Raw genomic sequence first — 21969 nt, forward strand, 5'->3', positions numbered from 1 at the left:
AATATTTTTTTCTTTTGTAATCTGGCCTTCTTGCTTTGACCAAGTTGTTACTTTTTAATTGAATTGTTATGCATTAATCTAGTTTTGTTCTTTCTGTTTTCTTACAAGCCTAGTATGTCAAGCAATGTCGTGTACTTTTCTGTTAAAGGGCTGTGCTGCTAAACAGAAAGATGCTCATGTTCCCCGATGTATTACTGTTAATTATATAGCAAACGCCATATGCAAAAAATGTTTTGACATTTCCGTGAACATTTCATTTGAAAGCCATTATTTTCTACACTATACAGATTTAATGTAGCATTTATTTGATATGTGGTTCTATTTGCCCATGCAATTTCTGTAACATACTACAGTGCATAAACTATAGATAAAATATTACAGAAGTACTTGTTGGCGGGTTAAAAAAATAGAAATGGCATTTTCATAGAAAGACCTTTTAGCAGCATCCTAACAATACAGAAAAATATATGTATATCATATACATGCAAGTAATTCTTATAAGTGACAACATAAATAAGAATGCCTTACAAAGGAAATATTCCAAAGAGTACATACAGCAATTTACCAAACTGACTTTGGGAACAATCTGTTATTTGGAGGACAGACTATTCCCTATTAAAAAAAGGTTACAAATTCTAAAGTATATAGACCAGGCCCATGCAGAAGGAAGGCTACCATAGTGCTAACTGCTTCAGCTGCTAAAGCATTTGAAGTTGTGCCACATGGGTTTTGTCATGGACCGTTCTGCATTTCTTTCATTTTAAGATGCTTTCTATAATGCCAAGTAAGACCTCCCTAATGTGATTGTGTGTTGGGATTTCATGACAAATCTCAAATTAAGGGATTATTTCTTGTTGTAGGATGCTGGTTGTAACCATGAAGAACTTTTCTTGTCAACTCTGTATGTATGTAGTATGCAGAGAAAATGAAGCAGCTCACCAGCAGGATGCACGGAGCTGACTGAAATCAATTGCAGAAGTCAGCAAGGAAATGATCCACCATCAATAAAATCACAGCTCTATTGAAGCATATTGAAATCCCAACAGGAAGGACTACAATAGAGCGACAATCTGACACATTTCAAGCTGTCACAGTATAAGAACATGGTACACCTGCTTACTTTAAAAAGAAACATATAACCAATAGGCAAACAAAAAAGTAATCATGTGACTAAGCAGAAAAAAGGAGACAAAATAGAGATAGAACACCTAGTAATTAACCCTTAGTAGTGCAAAATCAGGTCAGATCTCTTATTTAAATCAAAGGGGGTTTTCAATCGTAAAATCCAGTATGTTTCTCTATTAAGTAATTTTTGATGGTGGTCACCTCCCCTAATGGGATGATTTACCCATTTAATGCTGGCAGCGTGCATAGATTTAAAAATACTAGTATGTATTTCGAAAAAATGTGGAGAAACTGCAGAAACATTCTTGGTTGCCCCATTGGTACATTAGAGATATGGGAGATGCATAATTTCTTGCAGGCTTCCAACTTGGATATGAAGAAAATCAGATTATATCATTTATTTTAAACATTTTGGTTAGGGTGGTTTCACACCTACCTGGGGTTCCGCTTTCCTGCTCCATTCGGGATCCCATTGACTATAATGGGGTACATTTGTTTTCCGCTCAGCTGCCTGGCTTTTAGCCAGAGGAAAAAGCATTGCATGCAGCATTTTTTTCTTACGGAATTTTTTCCCAGATCTGAACAGAACTTCCAACCGAAGGTTCCTACGCAGATGTGAAACCACCCATATTCTTGCAGATTGTTCCCTTATTTTCATAAGGTCTGTTTCAGACGAGTGTATTGTAATAGTGTATTACTCTGTTCCAATATCCCATAGGTGGCCATGTTTCCGCTCGCATGAATTGCGTAAATTATGCGCTTTAAAAAAAAATCACAGCATGTTCTATCTTGGCACGTTTTACGTGTGCATAAATGCCAAGACAGTGCATGGCAATGGGTGGCACGCAGCCAGTACGCAATAACATTGCATACTGGCTGTGTGCCACCCGCTTATATCTTGCAGCCCGCAGGCTGCGAGATACAGACGTGTGAGCAGGGCCTAACTCATTATTTAAAGAAAAGAGAGGTTTTTTTATGCAACAAAGTGTATTACTTGTTTCATTTTCTTATGAATTGCTTAGATTTACTGTTAAAATTTACTATTGGTTGATTTTAAGATCCATGTTCGACATGGTTGCTTCACAGCATCCAAGGTAAGCTGTTGGGATCCATGGAGCTACTTGTTTAAGGGGTGTTACTAAAATAAGAAATTATGGCAAATCCTTAAAATATGTTAGAAAGTCCTGATCCAATGGGTCCAACTACTGGGTCTCCCTGGGATCCTTAAACCAAAATAACCAAAACCCCTTTGGCACTTTCGGAATAGCACCATTTCAAACATGGTACAGAGACTTGCAACACAACCCCAATAAAGTAAATGAGGCTAGATTTCAGTAACTGCTCAACAGTAGGTACCTATTCTTGATAGCCGATGCCTCAACAATGCAGGAACCTATGCCAGGTGAATGCAGGTAATATCCAACATGGTGGCTCATGCTACTTGCATTGTAATGAATAGGCTATGCAATGTAATATGCGCCTGAGTAGGCCCCAAGTAGCTACAGTAGAGACACAATATATTTTAAAAATGGTATATGTTCATTACCTGAAGTCATTACTATTCATAATTTACTGTTTGGTATTTATATCATAGCAACAATTTTTTTGATCATATTTATGAAAGGGGATTTGGTACAATCGGATGTTTATTCTTTCTGCAAGGAACTTTTACTGACACATATATGCACAGTAGTAAGGGCTTTCTGGAATTCACATTCACATTTCAGCAACTCTAAGTTTATCCTAATTACTGAAAGAGTGCACAGCAGCTCTCCAAAGTGCAATTCAGCATTATCTAGAGATGAACACACACAAAGCAAATACATTAGGGAAACCCATCCTGGTACCTCGGACCAGCGTTATGAGACAGTAGGCGATACAACTCAGTATATCTGGTGAAAATATATGAACACATTGCAAAGTCATTTGCTGCTGTCAATGTGCAAAGTGGTGCATTATGTTGTTTTAAACCTTCATTATCCCATATAATCTACTTTTCAGATATATCTTGTATCACTGCTGTATAGCAATAAGTATGAACTATAAGTAATACAATGTATTTTCCTTCTGCACACATATTTTTACAATATACAGTTAATACATACATTGCACAGTTTATTCTGTGGTGCTGGCGGTCAGGAAAAGAACACTGTAACAACTGGCAAAAGTGAAAATTCAAGTATTTATTAGCAGCCCTGGCCACAACGATAAACACAGCAGTTCATCAATAACTAACAACATATTATGTGTTTTGTATATTCTTGAAGAATAAACCAAAACAACAGATTCCATTCAGAATGAATCAAATAACAAAACAATATATTAGCTCTTTGGATATCACTGTAGCACTTTGATATGTAGCATCCTAGTCAATGTGTAGCAAGTGTTTACTCAGCTTTAGCACTGACATAAAAGATTAGTACTAACCACACAGCATTGTAACTGAGATGCCATGCAGATTGGACCCTGAGCCAATAATACACAGAATACATGTTCTTGGTCCAATTCTTTCATGTCAGCTACAACTATATTGAGGTTTGCCAACAGCGTTCCCTTACTTAGTGACATGTGTAATGATGGAAAATTTGTAGGATATACTTCACAGCACTCAATACCCTCATAGATGTTAAAGTGCATTCAAAGCAGGTGCAAACCTGTATCTAATACCTAGTTAAAAGTGTAATAGAAATAAACCATGCACAGAATTACACATTAGTGGCTATATAAATAGAGGTTCAAAAGTGCACCGAGAAAATACAAGCACAAGCGTATAATACATTGCTTGATGAGACCAGTGAGATGAAAGCTTATTCTTACCTGCTATCTCTTGGTAGGGAACATTGGCCAGGCTCAATCCCTTAGCACTATATGCCTGTCTGACCTCATTGCAGCTACTAGCTTGCACATCAGCCCCAGTGCAAAGTGACAGTAGCATAGGTCCCCAGATCCAAAGCATCGTGTAAGGTCTAATAATCCAATGTTAGGAATTCCCAGAATATCCCCGTCTTCTTATCAGAAAGATAAACACTTCCCAGTTCCTTATTGGCACTGCAATAACAGATAAATGTCATCCAACCCAATAGACCCTATGAGTGCAGTTGACAGAGGTTCAGAGCCCTTTTACTCATCCCTTCACAAATGGCAGAAAACTTTTCATTAACAGCAGCAGGATCCTTGCTTGCTCCTGTAGACAGATGTGAAGTGAGCAGCCTGGGTGTAGGATGCTGCAGGGATCACAGCCTCATATGCTAACCTATGTGCTATATATGTGCCCTGCCTGTACTATATGTTCTGCTCTACAGATGTCACACTGTGCCAGGCTACTGTGCATAGTGCATGCAGCTCTGCTCTACACAAGCTCCCTGACCCAGCTGCCAGCAGAAATCCTGGAGACACAGTGAGACGTGCTGTACATTGTATTGCCTCAATCTAGGAACAAGGCTGATAGGGAAATGTGGAGTGGAGTCACCACACGCTGTATAATTGCCTATCAGATTCTCAAACATTCTTCTCCTGTGTAGTCTGCAGTCATTCCAGTGATGAGATGGACAGTGCACAGAACTAGTGCACAGTGATAATCAATGTGCATGCTTTAGACTAACACATTTGTTACCTTTTCCTCTAAATTGAAATTCTGCATTAGCTTTATGATTCAATATTATTACTTTGCTTGCATTTGTCCACCTATGCACTCACTGCAATGTTTGTTTGTAATAGACTGCAGATTGACAGGATACCTAACTATTCAGTAGCAATTGCAGTAGCATTTAGACTATTAACCCTCAAACCACAGCCTGGTAAGGAATAAAAGACTTGCACCAGGTAACAATTGGATAAGTGGGTGACCCTGGTCATCCCATTGATTTGTTTGATAAAATTTGGCATGCAGAGGGATAGCAATGTAAGTGTAATGTCTTGTAGAGATGTGCTTCAGGGCGCACTATTATAATCAAATTTTATTTATAAATTGAATGTCTCACTATATATTTAAATATCAATTATGGATGTCGCCTCATGAGTTCTGTTGTCTAAAAGAATAGACTGTACAATGAACAGCTCCTAAAGTGCACTTGGACTGCAATATTGCTTGTCTAGTGCTGGCGTACTCTCAGTGCTGCATTTATCACCACAGCAGCACCATTTGCTAGTAAGAACTATTATACTGACACACACACACTCACTTTTTTCAATTCACTATATAGTTATTCCCCAGTATATATAAGTGAGCAAGTATTTATTTGGTTAGTTATTTCTTTTTGTCTGAAACTTCCAGCCTCCTTCTCCTCAGATGGTCATGTGATCTCAGTTCTGACCAGCTCAGATTTACTTGGGCTTGTGTGTTTAGTTTCTGGTTAGTTTCTCAGTTTGTGTGATGCTATTACATGGCCCCTACCACAGAAACTACTTAGAAGGTGACACAGGCACTTTTATCACAGTTACTGATGATTACACAGCTCCTGTCACACAGTTATAATAGAGGAGATCACAGCTCATCCTCCTCATTGTGTACTTATGAGCTGTAGCTTATTTAGATTAATATAGAAGTTAATTAAACTTCCCTCCAGCAGGCAGAAATGGAATTGCTTGAAAGGCATTGAAGGGTGGTTTCAAGTCACAAAGCCATAGAAGAATTTGGGAATATAAATTTATAACTTTTGACACTTTCAATGGAGGATTAAATTATTCACAAGGATTTATGCGTGACTGGGAGGTATGAGACATCTATAGCACAGATAAGACTGCTGGCCTGGAGAAAACCCCACACCCCACCAACATTGATTCAGGGACCATAAAACGTTCACTCCCTTATCAGTGTTATGTTAAAAATGTTTGTGTTTCTGTTGCAGTATTCCAGGCCTGGTGACCTCCCCAACAGTAAAGCTCCATTTAGACGGGATGAATGTCCGGAAAACGAGGCCCGACACTCATCCCTGTGTCTCTTTGCTCCCGTGCTGTTACACGGGAGCTACAAGCGCTGGCTCTCTCGCAGAGCGGCCAGCAGGTGGGCGGGGATGAGTGTCAGAGATATTTCTTCTCGTGCTCCGCCGCCTCTCTCTATTGACTCAACATAGAGGCCGTTCAGTATTGAATGGCTGCTATTAACATTACTGCATAAATGATGGATGATTAGCAGATCACTGAACACGCAGTGCAAATAGCAGCTGTTCAGTGTTAAACGGCTGCTATGTTAAGTGAATGGAGAGGGGCGGGGGAGCGTGAGGAGAGAAATCTTCTCCAGCCTCTCCACTGCGAGCCAGTGATACTAGCTCCTGTGCAGCAGCACAGGAGGTAGTATGTGCGGGGAATAAGTGTCGGGCATCATTTGCCCGACACTCATCCTGTTTAAATGGGCCTTAATTCAGGGACCATAAAACTTTCACTCCCTTATTAGTGAATAGTTAAAAATGTTTGCAGTATTCCTTTAAGAACAAAACAATCACTTCCATGTCTGTGCCTTGTTATAAGTATGTGTGACATAAGGGTGTATAAATATGCATGCCTCTTCGGAGGGAAGCCTGAAGAAAAACCCTGTGTTGGTTCGGAAGCTCGCTATAATATGATGTATTTTTGTTAGCTATTAAAAGGTATATCTACAAGATTATGTGGTTTCTCTCACTGGAAACAAATTACGTTTTGCAGTGCTAAATAACAGCACAGAGAACACAGTGATAACGCTGAGGACGGATGATGTATTGTAGTACAGAAGATGTCACTTGCAGTCCTATGTAACAACACAGAGAACACAGTGATAACGCTGAGGACAGATGATGTAGTATATGTGACCTGCAGTCCTATGTAAAACCAGAGATAACACACAGTAACATGTTCAATAACATGTTAAATGTTAATTTATTCTTTACAGTAGTTTTTTATATTCATTTGGTATACTTCAAAGGAAGACTTATATTCTACCAGTACCAGAGGACACAATATGGTGTGAACATGTACAAGCTGTGTGAGAATACACTAGGGTTCATTCATAAATTTCAGATTTATGAAGGGAAGGACGCCAAAATTCAGCTTCCAGAATCACACCCCCCCCCCCCCCCTCCGCCTACTAGGAACTACAGGAAAAATGGCATGGGAATTGGTGCCCGCACTGCTGGACCAAGGTTAACATCTCTAACTGGATAATTTTCACACCAGTATTCCTGTATTCAGAGCTCCTTTCCAGAAAAACTGCCTGTGGCATTGTTAGAAATTCGCTGCTTCAGTAAACTCTCAAAGGGGAGTTAGATGCAGCAACAAGGTACTGTGTGTCAAGTATAAGGACAAGACATATGTCCTTATGTTAAGCACAATATATGGCCATAGCAATAGCCCCTGCTAAGTACAAGGTACCAGTACAGAGACCCCAAGCCAGACTGCGTCCTTGACTACAATAGGCACATTGGAGGGGTTGACCTGTTTGATCAAGTAATCTGGCCATACAATGCCATGTGGAAAACAAGGTTGTTGTGTGAAAAACTGGCAATGCATATCAGACAGGTGGCGCTGTATAATGCCTATGTGCTATATCCATGTGCAGGCCATAGGGGCACCTTGAATTCCAGGAGGAGATCATCAACGCCCTAATATTTGGGGACCAAGAGGGCAGGTGTCAGATTACAGTCAGCACATGGTCAAGTATTTGCCAGCATACCTTTGTTTCTATGGATTCTATCCTGACCAGTAAAGGTTAACATCTCCTGGGTTTACTAGTTCAGGTTAATTAGTCCTGCAGCTGTCAGCGGAGTGTGGCTAGTGATTGACAGTTCTGTGAACCAATCAACTTCTCCCTCTTCCCTATATAATCCAGCTCTTCTTGGCTGGGAGTTACTGATGATTTTCAGTGTTCCCTGAGCAGTCTGCCTGCTCAGAGCTCCTGTGTTCGGGTTGTTCCTTGTTTGTCTGGTATTCTAGGTATTCCATGGTTCTTGTATTTTAGTTATTGTCTGTCTCTGTGTGTTCCTTGGTTGCCAACACTCTGATTCTACTCGGACCCCCATTCTGTCCTTGTAGAAAAAAGTGGGGTCGTCCCTTTCAGGACGGATGCTCCGCTGTGAGATGGGTTCAGTATGAAGGGTACAGAATGCCCTGCTCTGTCCATTTCCTCCCTTTTCTGTTTGTCCTGCATCTAGACACCTGTATAGCTAGTTTACATGTCCGTACTGGCTGTCCTGATACCAGGTTCCTTTTCACAGTCCAGGACGAACGTAATAGTAGAGTGCCCAGTACTGCTGGAAGCAAGGCCACATGTGTTGTACCAGGGCAACACTGTTCTAGTGAAATTCCCTCCACTGGTAAGAAGGGAAGGACTCAGAAAAGGTGCAGAGTCTGTAACAATGAGGGATAAAGTAGGACACCATCTATCACTGTGAAACATGCCCCACACAACCCTCTTGTGCATAAAAGATTGCTTCAAAATATACCTAGAATTTTAATTGTATTATTGCGTTGAACCACCATTATATGATTTACCCTGATGTACAGCTTGTACATAAAGCCACATGCGGCTCCTCCACTTCTGAGTCCTTCCATGTGCCCAAACAGCACTTTTATGTTTACATATGGGTCATTTCTGTGCTTGGGATAAATTAGGTAATATCGTGGACTGCTTTTTCTCCTATTGCCCTTGGAAAAAATTTTAAATTTAAGGCTAAACCTCCATATAACTGGAAAATTAAAATTTTTGTTTTCAAATGAAAATGTTAAAAAAATTCACAAAACACCTGTGGGTCAAAACGCTCACTACACTCCTCAAAAAATACCTCAGGGGCTGCAAACACAAGATGGTGTCTGAAAATCATTCCAGCAAAATCTACATTCTAAAAGCCAAATAGCGCTCCTTCCCTTCTGAGCCCACCATGTGCCCAAACAGGAGTTTACATCCACATATGGGGCATTTCAAAAAACTGCAGGATCCGGGTAATACATTGTGAGTTTTGTTTCTCTGCTAACTCCTGATGTGTTGTAGAAAAAATAGAACTGTTCTAACTTCTGATGCACTTTTAATTCATGTGGAACACCTAAACAGTTAATGCATTTTCTAAATGCCACTTTGTATACTTAGAAGGGTGGGATGATTCGTGGTTGTTTTCTGATTTATAGGCCCTTAATATACAAGTCAGAACTGAATTGGTTCTAAAAAAAATCAGCTTTTGAAATTTGCTAATAAACGTGAAAAATTACTGCAAAACTTATATACTTTGTGGTGTCCTAAAAAATTAAATAAAGTAGGCCTGTGGTAAATGTAATTTATTAAATATTTCGTGATGTTTGACTAAGTCCTCTTTTACATGAGTGACGCATTTTCAAATTAGCCATGTTGCGGTTGAAAATCATGTGAATGAAGTATAGCCACAATCAAGTCCTAATCAAAATTAGTGTTTTCTCATTCATTCACACGGGCAGCTGCGGTGTTGTGGCTGAAAAAATCCCTTGGTCGGTAGAAATCCTCCTTTTCCTAGCGTTGGACACTGCTAAACTCTCTCCCCCTCCCTCTTTGTTCAGCTCCCATAGAAGTCTCTGGGAGCCTCCAGCATATCTCGGCAAAAGATAGGGCAAGACCTATCTTTTCACACATCGTATAAAATCGGCAACCAAAAACGGTCGCCAATGTCTATTTTTGACTGCACCATTTTTTTACGCGCCCGAGAACCACTCATGTGAATGAATCCAATGCTTCACATGGGCACAATTTTTGCATGCAGCTACAATAGCTGCGTATATTCGCTCGTGTGAAAAAGGCCTAAGGCTAACTTCACACTGGCAAGCACGATATGGGGCCATAAATCCCGCCCCTATATCACGCTCGCACCATGTAAATTCCCTGAGACTGTGAGGCGGTTTCATGCCAAAACAGCCTTGCATCATTTAAAGGAAGAAGGGAATCCCCCATTGTCTTCAATGGGGCTGGCAGCAGTATTGCACCATGTGCTAGGTGTACGCAATGAAAACAATGAGAGACATTCAACTAAGATCGCTACTTCCCCAAAGTCATGCAATGCGGTTTTGATACAAAAACGCTTCACATCTGTGGCAAAATCGAATATTGGTGAGAGCGATATCACACTCACCCATGTAAAATTTGCCTAAATGAGGAAACCTCATTGTTTTTTTTTTCCTTCCTCTGGATCAACATTGGGGAGTAATAGGCTGAACTGGATGGACGTATGTCTTTTTTCGGCCTTACATACTATGTTACTTTGTGTTTCCTTTAGTGTAATGTGTTAGAATGTTTACATTGATGTCATAATATTAAATGGTATGTTTTGCCTAGTGCAACTGCTCTCATAACTATGCATGATAACGAAAGAAAACTCATACAGGTGTATTGTCACTGCATATAACACATATATTTTTTGCACACAATACGCAGTGCTAGAAGCATATTGATTTACATTGGACCACTCACATCTGTGTTTTGTCATGCACGTGTTATGCACATGAAAAAAAACTAGTATTTCCTATTTTGTTGTGTCACACGCCCATTATAGGCGTTAATACTGCCCACGAGAAAGTTGGGATTTGCCCTATCTTTCTTGCACATAGTTTTTCTGTGCTAATAGCTTCATAGCAGCGAGCGTATACTGCATGCGCCTGTCTGTTTAAGCCCTAAAGGTGGGCCCTAAGGGATTCTTCTTCAGACAACTATATTTGTGCGCGTTTGTGCTTGCGTAAAATATACGCATGCAATGCTCAGAGAATAGAACCCATTGATGTCAATGGGTTTGTTCTTATTAACGTGTTTTGCGCGCACATTTTGTGCGCTCACAAAAAATCGGACCTGCTCTATCTCTCTTAGTATTGTGCAGCAAAGTCCCCCCATAGAAGTCTATGTGAGGGGTGCAAATGCACACTCAGGGCTCAGTCAGACTGGCATTGTTTACTTGCTGTTACAGCAGCGAGAAAACAGTGCTGCTATAGGAACCAATAGGTTCCTATGGAAGCGCTCACATGGACGCTTTTTAGAAGCGCAGAATCTGCACTTCTAACAAAGAAAGGACAGCAAGTACAAACTCGCTTGTCAGCTCCGTGGTGCATCGAGGTACAGCGCTAGAAGTAGCCCATTTACACGATCTTTTCTGGAAAGATAGCAGCGTGGTTTACTTGTTGCTTAGCAGCGAGTAAACAATGCTCGTCTCATTGAGCCCTCAGTATGTGATTTTACTGTCCTATTTTTTTTTTTCTTCAGCTACCAAAAATATTTTTGCTGCATTTTTTTCCGTGAAATATTGGTCTATTTTTTATATCTTCTTTTTTCACTGACTTCTTTTCCCCAAACCAAATAAATCACTCGGCAAGTTTATTTACAGATTTGAATAAAATGATATTAATTGTAATATCGCATCTTATTTAAATGACTTTATGTGAATACAAACTGTTAAGTAGCACATATCAGAGCAGCAGCTATATTTCGATAACGTTGGTTGTGATTTAGAGAATGTCGACCCTCCCATAAAGCAAGCACAGCTGCCCATGTTTCATATAGTCCCTCGAGTAATTAACAGCGCCATAATCACTAGCTCTGATAATTAGAGGAAAAACATAATTTAGTGGAGATTCTTATAGGAAATTATCATGAGCAGATATTTTATTATGATGTGTAAAATTAAATGCAATTCTATTTTTGAAGATATATTGTGAAGTGCATTAAGGGAATCGTGAAGATTTGAGTTCTCTTCTGTGGTCCCAAAGTGGAGTAATCTATGACTCTTTTAATACAAGTGATAATGCAAAACTATAACAGTTCTTCCAAAAAGGAGGAAAACAAGAAGTATGAGGCTTATGTACAATTGAAAATACACGTTTTCTGGTGCAAATTTTCCCAGGAAACTCTCTTACATGCTTTGCATAACATGTTCTATATGTTTTTAGACACTTTTTTGTCTATATATTTTTATAAAAGTTTTTCCAACTTGATCTAAATTCCCCCCAAAATTGTGCCAATTGTTGTGAATTGTGCCAATATATTAGTGCAATTGTTGGCGTAAACTAGACCAACTAAAGAGTGGTCTAATCATTCTTAAAATTTGAAAGAGTTATCATTCAGTAGAGACACTATGATAAGTCTGGTGCATTTTAAGACTGTCTGACTTTTTGCGCTCCTACAGACGATAGCACTATTGCAGACTATTGTGTGTATCGGCACACTGGACTATTTTGCGCTGCCAAGACCATTCACATTGGCGTGGGACACACCTGTGCCGTGATTGAACAGGCTGTGCAGCCTAATTATCCCCGCTGTTATTGATTTCCCCATAAAGTCAAGCATTTCAGTGTGCAATTTCATGCAGATCAAGTCCGCATTTGCACACCCCTGTAGACTCCTATAGATCCTTTGGGGGCAAATGCGCACAAAAAGAGAGCATGTTGCGTATGTATTTTGCTAAAACGCATAATCTGAGGAAACCAATTGAAATCAATAGGTTCTATTCTCTGCATTTTTCGCAAGTGAATTTGTGTGCAAATACACCCAACTGCAAAAGCCCTCAGACAGTATTAAGTAAATAAGACCAAATGAGTTAACATTTATAAAGTTAATGTGCAATAAACGCAAGCATATCACTCTCATAGGGGACCAATAAAATCCTTTCCATAAGGGCTCTTTCCCACGAGCATATTGCGCCCGCCATTTTCACGGCCGGCTGATATCTGGGGCTTAGAAGATCGTGAATGGGCGCACAGATCTAACGTTGAGCCTTACCCTTCCCTCCCCCTCGCCGGATCACCACTTCTCTCCTCCTCTCCGGCTGATTCCAATAGAAGGGGGCAGTGCTAACCGGAGTCATTGCCCCGCCCCTTGTCCACAGCCAGCAATGGGAAGAGGTGGGATGGGGCGGCATTTAGATCTACCCCCATCCCGCCCCCTCCCATTGGAATCAGCTGGAGGGGAGGAGAAATGAGGGAGGGAGTTTAGCAGTCACGCTGCTAAACTTCCTCCACCTCCCTTCTCCGGCCGCTGTCATTGGTTCACATAGAAGCCGATGCAGCAGCCGACGTATTTCGGCCCAAAAGACCAGGACTATCTTTTGGGCCTGACATAAAAACGCCTGGCCCTATGTTGGCAGGCTGGGAGCTTTTATGTCATGGGAATACGGCCATGTGATCTGATGCATTGGAATCCAATGCATCAGATCACAGTGTATATCGGATGACCGTGAAAACAACGGGCTGATATACACTCGTGTGAAAGAGCCCTAAGGCTGGTTTCACATGGGCGACAAAATCGTACAATTTTCTCATAGTGCGACAGTGCTTAAAATTGCATGTACGTGAAGCCCAGGCTTTCCAATGGGTTCCTTTACATTAGCGATTTGTAGCCTGCGATTTTGTGAGAAAAAAAAATCACAGGTTGCTAAATATTGCCGCGATTTGCCATGTTTTGTAGCCCATGTTTTCCTACGGACCTCCTTTCTGTTGCATCGCATCTCATGAAAACATGGCTTTCCTGCAGTGCGATGCAACTTTTACAGTAGGAAATCATACTGCCAAAGCCCTAAAATAAGCCTAGCTGTATGAAGAAAAAAAAAAAAAAAGATTACATCACCTAAGAGGTGCTGTCCTGCTCTGCCGCATGTCTCCCGAAGCTCCCTGGCACTTTTTTGAAGTTCTACGGCATAGCTTCCTGGTCAGGAGTTTGAAAAACCCCATCTCCAGGTAGCGCTGCCTCTGATTGGCTGAGCGCCGTGGCTCAGCAAATTAGAGCCAGTGCTCGATGAACCAATCACAGCCATACAATGAAATTCAGTGATATGAATACGGACAGAGTGTTCGCATGCTGTGCGATGCAAGTCGCGCCCGAGAATGTCTTGCTCTTGTCCATGTGAATGCACCCTAAGTCAAGAGACTAAAGCCACGTGTGACCCACAATGACCATTTACTCTCCAATCAGCAGATCTTTGTACACTATCTCCCAACTGTATGTTTGTTTGGCCGCTGTCATGGCATGGGCTAGAAGAGTTAGGTCTCCTGCACACGGGTGGAAATTCCGTGGCGGGATTTCCTGCAGAATTTCTGCCCGTGCCCGCTGCCATAGGATTACAATAATGTAATCCTATGCAGACAACCGCGATTTGCGTGTGAAAACAAATCGCGGCATGTCCTTTTTCTGTGCGAGCCTCGCAGAAGGACGCACAGAAACGTCACTGGTGATGCGCCGGCTTTGCTCTGCGCATGTGCCGTCCGAGGAGGTGAGCCGCAGTGGTCATTGCAGGGGCACAGATTGCATCCCGCTGCGAGATCCAACCCGGCCGTTTGCAGGAGGCCTAAGGCCACTTTCACACAGAAGTCTTTCAATCCACATTTGTAGGAGTGGGTCCAAAGCATACAATTGGACATCTGCAAGTGTTTTCATTTTGTTTTTTCTCTATATTTTGCACTCCTGATTGTGACTTAAAAATACTGATGTGAAAAACTACCCAAAATGTACATTTTATATGCAGCCAGAAAACCACAAAAGGGTTAACCACTTTTTTGTATTTCTCGTCATTCTATAGATAAAACTCTGTATTTAAGATAAGAACCTTATGAGAAAAGTGCACCGCAGAGAACACCTTGACCTGGAAAATGGCCTTAGGCTTTTGGCTACTGTCTGACCGTAAAGTACAGTCATTACAAGTAGGAAGTTGAAAACACCATAAAGTGACAGAAATGAAAATGTATTCAAATTTGTTGAACTTACCTAACAAATACAAATAAAGAGTTCCCCTAAAGGAGTTTTCCAGTGAAATCCTATTGATGACCTATCCTCATGATAGGTCATCAATATTTGATCGGCTGGGGTCCGCCGCTCAGGACTCCCACTCATCAGCTGAGCGGGCACATACTGTCAGCGCTGCAATAACACAGAGGTCGGAGTGGACTTGTAACTGCTGTGCCTGCAGTTACTAGCGCCGGCCACTATACAGAGGTCGGCGCGGAGGCTTCCGCTATGACCTCTGTGTTATTGCGTCGCTGACAGCATGCGGCCGCTCAGCTGATCATGAGCGGCGGCCCCCAGCTGATCAACTATTGATGACCTATCCTGATGATAGGTCATCAATAGCATTCCATGGGAAAACCCCATTAATACAGCATTGTATACCAATCCACACTGAGATATCACCAGTAAGTTGTCAGGCACCACTGAAAGCTGTTTTCTCATTGGCCTCTACCACACGATGAAAACAGAACAGAATAATCAATTATTTACAGCAGTTTTCCAGTGTAAACACTTGCTAATTTTACTGCACACCATATTTGCACAAAAATGTTTGATCTTTCCCCACTTGTGTCGATAAAAGTGAGCAGGGGTCCAACAGATTTACTATAATTTACAACAGAAATTTGTGTAAATTATAACACAAATCTATGCCCGCTCATAAGAGGCATAGATTTCAGTTTCTTGTGCACAGACTCCAAAGATGCACAAAATGTATTATGGGGCGCTCGCACATTTTATACCAATGTCGGGGGTTAGTCTGCTCAAACAGACTAGTCAGTGATGTTGTCCGTTTCCAAATTGACCTAGGTAGGAGCGCTCCGAGAGGCAAAGCATAGACCAATACGCCGTATAGGTTGAAGCAATGAACTCTGTTTATTTTCTGTATGTCTTGGTTTTTATAGACAGTCGCCCTCGCAGGATGCGACTTGTGGTTAAACAGGGAAAAACTTGTGACTCCCCATATGACTTAGACTTGTGATTTCACATATGACTTAGACAAGCACATTCTTTTTAGGGACTGATAACTCTCTGTGGTTAAGCCATTTCTTGACAGACTAAGGAACATCTGCTCTGGTGACCTTCCTGATTCCACTCAGGTCAGGCGTAGAGCTCAAGACAGGAAACCACAGGCTTGTTCCTCAAATAGTCATCAGTCCTATACACATAAAATATTGCAGTAGTCATCCTTATTTTTTCAAATAGATTGCTAAGCAACATATATTAACCCTTTTAGCCCCTATCACCAACATACTTTGTCTTTGAATCTCTGGGTCATACATCTCCTAGTAAGGCACGAGGCATAACACAGAGAATGGTGGCCAGACATGTACGCTGTTCTCTCTGTTGTACTTTATGGAAGTTGTGAAATGCTCTGGTATTGCTGAGCTTACCATACACTAGACAATGGAGAGAGCCACAGACATAAGTGGCCTCCTCCTCTCCAGGAGTGCGAAGCAGGGGAGCTGGAGATCCCCACTCTTGGAATAGCTGAGAGTCCCAGAAGTATCAAACATTTAGGGCATACAGTGTACTATCAATATGCCAGAAATGTCTCAGAATATCCCTTTAAGGCTTTATTCACACAAGCGTTTTTACGCCCGGCCGAATATCACTACCATCTGAGGCATTGGATTCCATGAGTGATTTTGTGCTGCAAACAATCGGCCGGTTGGGAAAAATAGCACATATGCTGCTGATTCCGGCGGGCGCTTTTACTGGAAAAGATTGTTCTGCTTCTATCTTGTGGCTGGAATATGCCGGCGGCTCCCATAGACTCCAATGGAAGCTGGAAAAAATAGGGAGGGGAAGCAGTTTAGCAGCGTCCAATGCAGGGAAAATGCTTACAGGTGCTTCTATTTAGGCATTTGTAGTCATTCTGGGGATTTATGCTGAGCGAGAGGTTTCTGGGCTGCGGTGTATTTTTTCGTTAATACGTCGCACCCAGCCATGAGAATGGCGAGAAAACGCTAATTAAGCTAGAGACTTAATCATGTCATTTCTTTATTCACGCGATTTAACGGCACATGTGGGTGACGCATAGGCTCGTGTGAAGGCGCCCTCAGTTTTATTGTAGCCTTTGGGTGTACTGCCTCCTGATAAGATGGTCCTCGGATCAGTAAGTATTGAGCACCTCTCTGCTAGATCATTATTAATATTCAGGGAATATGCAGTGATAATGATCGCAAATGAAGCAAAGAATTGGAATCAGAGGTTTGTAGCCCTTAATCCTACATTCTAATTGCTATTTCTAAAAACAATGAATACGGCTCTTGGTAAGAAATGTGAGATTAATATCAGTGTATTCACAAACAATAGGGCCATTATTTTAGCTGACAGGCTGTTTAACTATAATGCCTTACCCAAAATGAATTTGATTGATCTGTGTTTCTCCACGATGAAGGTATTTCCAAGGTCGACAAGGTGCACACAGAAGTGCTGTCATTTTAATATGTGGGATGTCTCTAAGGTAACCAGTGAGTCAGAGGTTTCAAAATACAATCAATACCTTGCTTTCTTCAGATGCACGGTAAAATAAACACTTTTCATTGAGGATTAATCATAGTTTATGAATTTGTCCCCGAAGATCATGTATTATTGAATTATGGCTATAAAAAAGATTAAAAATCTAAAATGAAGACTGGAAAATACTTTTCATGCATCTCTCCCAATTTTAGGTACTAAAATATAGTTCCTTTCAGGCATTTTGCTGAATTCTATATATTTTTCGATAAAAAGAAGTGGAATGTGGTATCATCTTAGCTCTCAGTGGAAGCTGAGCTTTCATACTTAAAGTAATAATAACGTTTATTGGCTGTTTAAAACATAAGCAATTTCCAAGGTGATTCCACGTGGGTAAGCATTAGGAAGTGACATATGATTTCTTAATGCAGATGCAGGTGGAATTGCGTCAAAAATTCTGCACTCCGATTTTGCCCATTCGCAGCGCTAAATCCACATATGAATTTGTGGCAGAGTTCTGCTACAGTTTTTAGAGGCAAAATCTTTGTGGAAAAATCCATATCGGAATCAGCTGTGCGAACATGGCCTAAGAAATATACATCTCCAATTCAGCATCAAATGGGGTTGCCTTCTGTTCATTATTAAGTTAGATCTGGCCCAATAGGGATTCTCCTGCATTTGGTTTATTAATTAGGCATGGTTCAATACTGAATCTGAAGACAATTCAATGCTGAATAAAACAACCAAGCAGTAAACACTATATAGATAAAAGTATTTGGGCACTGCAGAAAATCGCGAAATATGCAAATACTGAGTTTGCCGAATGGTATGCTGGGAAGAGCTGCTCATTTTGTAATAACTATTCATTCATCCGATCGAGCACTTGTGGGACAAACTGGAGCGACAGGTATGACTAATCACACGCTCTGCTGTGCAAACAGCTGCATTGTTCTCCTTGGGGCTGCTGGCAGAATACAATGTAATCTCCCACCACCCATCTTCACAATAATCTCTTCTCACAGTTTTACATGAGGAATGGCGAGCTATTCATACGCGGACTTACAGAGAACTTGTGGAAAGTATGCCTCAACGTGTTGCCGCTGTAATACAAGCAAAAGGAGGGCGTACATGTTACTATATAGAATAATAAAGCACTTTTTCGGAAAAACATGCAGTGTCTAAATACTTTTGGCCATATAGTGTACATGTTAATACCCATTTACATACAAAGATTATAAACTTTCAAATGATTGAAAGTTTTAGCGATCTTTCTGCATAAAGTGTTAATGGACACTAATGTCCATTAACACTTTATCATCTTCATTGGAGCCTCCAGGAGCTGTTTGCTGAGCCCAGCATGTGACTAATCACATATCCTCCTGTGCAAACAGCTGCATTGTTCTCCTTTGGACTGCTGGCAGAATACAATGTAATCTCCAGCCTCCCATGGATAACACAGCATGCAGTCTATTGAGAGATACTTTATATCTTTGCAGCTGATTGATGGGTTTTAAGTTCACCTTAAAATCATTGTTCATATGAAAAGTGCCTGATGCCTGCGTTTACATGTAACTGTTATCATTCATTTTTGGTCATTTGAATGAATTTTGAACGATAATCGTTATGCGTAAATGGGCCTTTATCCATCAGCGATATTGTCCATTGTAAAATTAGATGGATGAAAGATAATGATTAGGATCACAGTTATTGAGGAATAGACATGAGGTTTGGAGAAAAAATAGGAAATGCACGGAAGAGTATCGCTAGATCTGATAGTCTTTATGGGTCAGTGAGGAAGATTGTGCTTGTTTTCCCTACTTTTGTTTCAAAATGTAGTAATTTTTACAAGGTTAATATATCAAAATTAATAGTTTACACATAAAAAACTTTATATAAAAACAGTATTCTCGTTGAATTTTTCAATATCCCTGTCTAGATATTACTGTTAGATACTGGTTATGGTTACCCCTGGGTGGTGTTTTCATTACCTCTCAGACTGTTCACCTAATATGTTCAACACCTATGAATACACCTGTCTAGTAGCTCACTGCCACTGTCCAGATTCTCTTAGGGCCAGTTCACATGGGTGTACGTGGGTTTCGGCTCTATAAATGAACTGCATATTTAAGTGACTGAAAATTATAATTGCTTGTGTGTTTTGGCTGTTCCTGGGGTTTTTATGTGCATAAATATGCTACATATTTCCACGCGTAAACAGAAATGCAAAAGGGCCCATTGATTTGCTGCACAAATATGCAGTGATTATGCAGGTTTCCTAAGTATTCACTGCGTATATGCGCTGTCACATCCATGTGGCACACAAGCACCACGCTCAGCACGGAAGCAGGGTGATGTTCACAACCACTGCAGTTGAACATACCACGCACTGTAGAACAGTGCGCACCACACTATGCTGAACAGTAGCACCCCTCCAAGTAGAAGGAAGCCTGGCCCTAACCTAGCAGGAGGGTGAAGGGTCCCTGCCTAGAAATGTAGTAATCGCCTCAATAGAGGCGGCCCCGTGGTCTTCTTCCTGGGCCCTGACACTCCCTAGAGAGACCCCTGGAGAGACAAACTGAACAGCAAAGCAAAACAGAAATGAAAACAGAAATACAACTGAAAAGTAAACTGCAGCAACTTATCTGTACATAGCAGTACACCCAACACAGAGGAACTCCAAACTCCAATACTCCTCTACGGAGCTGAATAAGCAGCACTGAGCACAAGCAGGGATGAGAATATAAAGCTACTCCACACCTGAAGACTAGAACAGCAATTTAAGAAGCACACCTCCAATCTTCTCCCAGGCATGACTAATCCAGCATGCATTATGCAGCAAAGAGAGACAGCACCAGCAGTCTCTACACATGGAGCATTAACCCATGTCCTGCATAACAAGTCGACAGGTCTTGGCCTGCATCAAGGCCACCATGACATGACGCTGTTGTGACCGACAAGCTGTGACATGTGCTGGCCCATTCACTTAAATGGCCTATTTTAGTACATAATATGCACTAAAACAGGACATGCTGTGTTTTTTTTCCCGTGTCTGAACATTGTGTGGGAAAATACACACATGTGAACAAACCTATAGAAATCAATAGGTTGTATTCACTGCGGCAAGCTGCTTTAGAATTCTTCCCGCTGTCATCTCCCTGCTCGGCTTTCAAATTCCCTGCCGTCAGCACTGTGGAAGGAATCGCTGTGATTGGATCAAGCACCAGCCAATTACAGCCGGCGCTCAATCATTCACAGCCAATCACAGCACTGATGGCGGGAATGACAGAGCCGAGCAGAGAGGACAGCAGGGAGGATTCTAGCAGGTTGCTGCACCACCGCCGGGGACACTGATGCTCGCTGAGAGGTGAGAATGGATGGGTTTTTTTAACCCTTTTGTGACGAGTATAAGCAGAGGGGGCTTTTCAGCACAAAAAAATGTGCTGAAAAATTCGACATGTACTCGAGTATATACGGTAATAGGCTGTGCAAATACACTCAGGTGAACAAGCCTTTATAAATGAATCCTGCAGCGATTCTTTTTTTTTACATCAATATTATTTTATTGAGTATATCTCAGCATGAAAATGCAAGTTGCATTAATATTAATTCAGGTTGAAAGACCTAGAATAGGCAGGAACACACAGGTCTCTAACAGAAATTATAAGTTTAATTACTTGTTAATGTAAAGTTAACAAACTATAGGAACTATAGGAACCTGGAATGTAAGATCAATGAACCATGGCAAAATTGGACGTCGTTATTCGTGAGATGTCAAAATTAAATATAGTGTGTCAGTGAACTGAAGTGAACTGGAATGGGCCACTTCACAACAGATGACCACCAGATCTACTACTGTGGACAAGAGGACCACAGAAGAAATGGAGTAGCCTTTATAATTAATAATAAAGCGGATAAAGCAGTGCTTAGATGCAACCCACAAAAATGATAGAATGATCTCAATTTGAGTTCAGGGTAAGCCATTTAACATCACAGTAATCCAAAGTTCGCAACATTGTTCATCAGATGGCAACAAAGAACGTCCCAAGGAAAAAAGAAAACCAAGAAGGCAAGATGGTTGTCTGCTGAGACACTGGAAGTAGCCCAAGAAAGAAGGAAAGCAAAAGATAGGTGGAGACATGCCCAATTAAATGCACAATTCCAATGGTTGGCCAGAAGGGATAAGGAACTATTTCTAAACAAGCAAGGCATGGAAGTGGAAGAAGACAATAGAATAGGAAGGACAAAAGACCTCTTCCACAAAATTAGAAACATAGGAGGTAAATTTCAGGCAAAAATAGTCATGATCAAAATCAAAGATGGCAGGGATCTAACAGAAGCGGAAGAGATCAGCAGAAGGTGGCGAGAATATACAGAAGATCTGTATAGGAAGGATAATAATATTGAGGCTAGCCATGATGGTGTGGTGAGTGAATTAGAACCAGACATCCTGAGAAGTGAGGTTGGATGGGCATTAAGAAGCATTGCTAATAACAAGTCAGCAGGAGATGACGGTATCCCAGTTGAACTGTTTAAAATCTTGAAAGATGATGCTGTCAAGGTAATATATGCCATATGCCAGCAAATATTGGAAACACAACAATGGCCAACAGATTGGAAAAAATCAACGTATATCCCCTGTAGAGGTGCACTATAGAGAATGGCCTGTAGGGGGAAACAGACAGGCATTCTGGTGCCAG

At 41.1% G+C, this 21969-nt stretch overlaps 1 protein-coding gene across 1 annotated transcript in view; it reads right to left on the bottom strand.

Annotated features, from left to right (window-relative positions):
• The window catches only part of GPC6 (glypican 6), a 731553-nt gene extending 727493 nt beyond the window's left edge, over positions 1 to 4060 (bottom strand). The window contains exon 1 of the mRNA XM_066588819.1: positions 3943 to 4060. Within this exon, the coding sequence (XP_066444916.1) occupies positions 3943 to 4060 (118 nt within the window). The remainder of the gene's footprint in view (positions 1 to 3942) is intronic.
• Positions 4061 to 21969: the final 17909 nt, after the last annotated feature.

Source organism: Eleutherodactylus coqui, chromosome 1 (assembly GCF_035609145.1).
Source record: "Eleutherodactylus coqui strain aEleCoq1 chromosome 1, aEleCoq1.hap1, whole genome shotgun sequence".
Classification (NCBI taxonomy): Eukaryota; Metazoa; Chordata; class Amphibia; order Anura; family Eleutherodactylidae; genus Eleutherodactylus; species Eleutherodactylus coqui.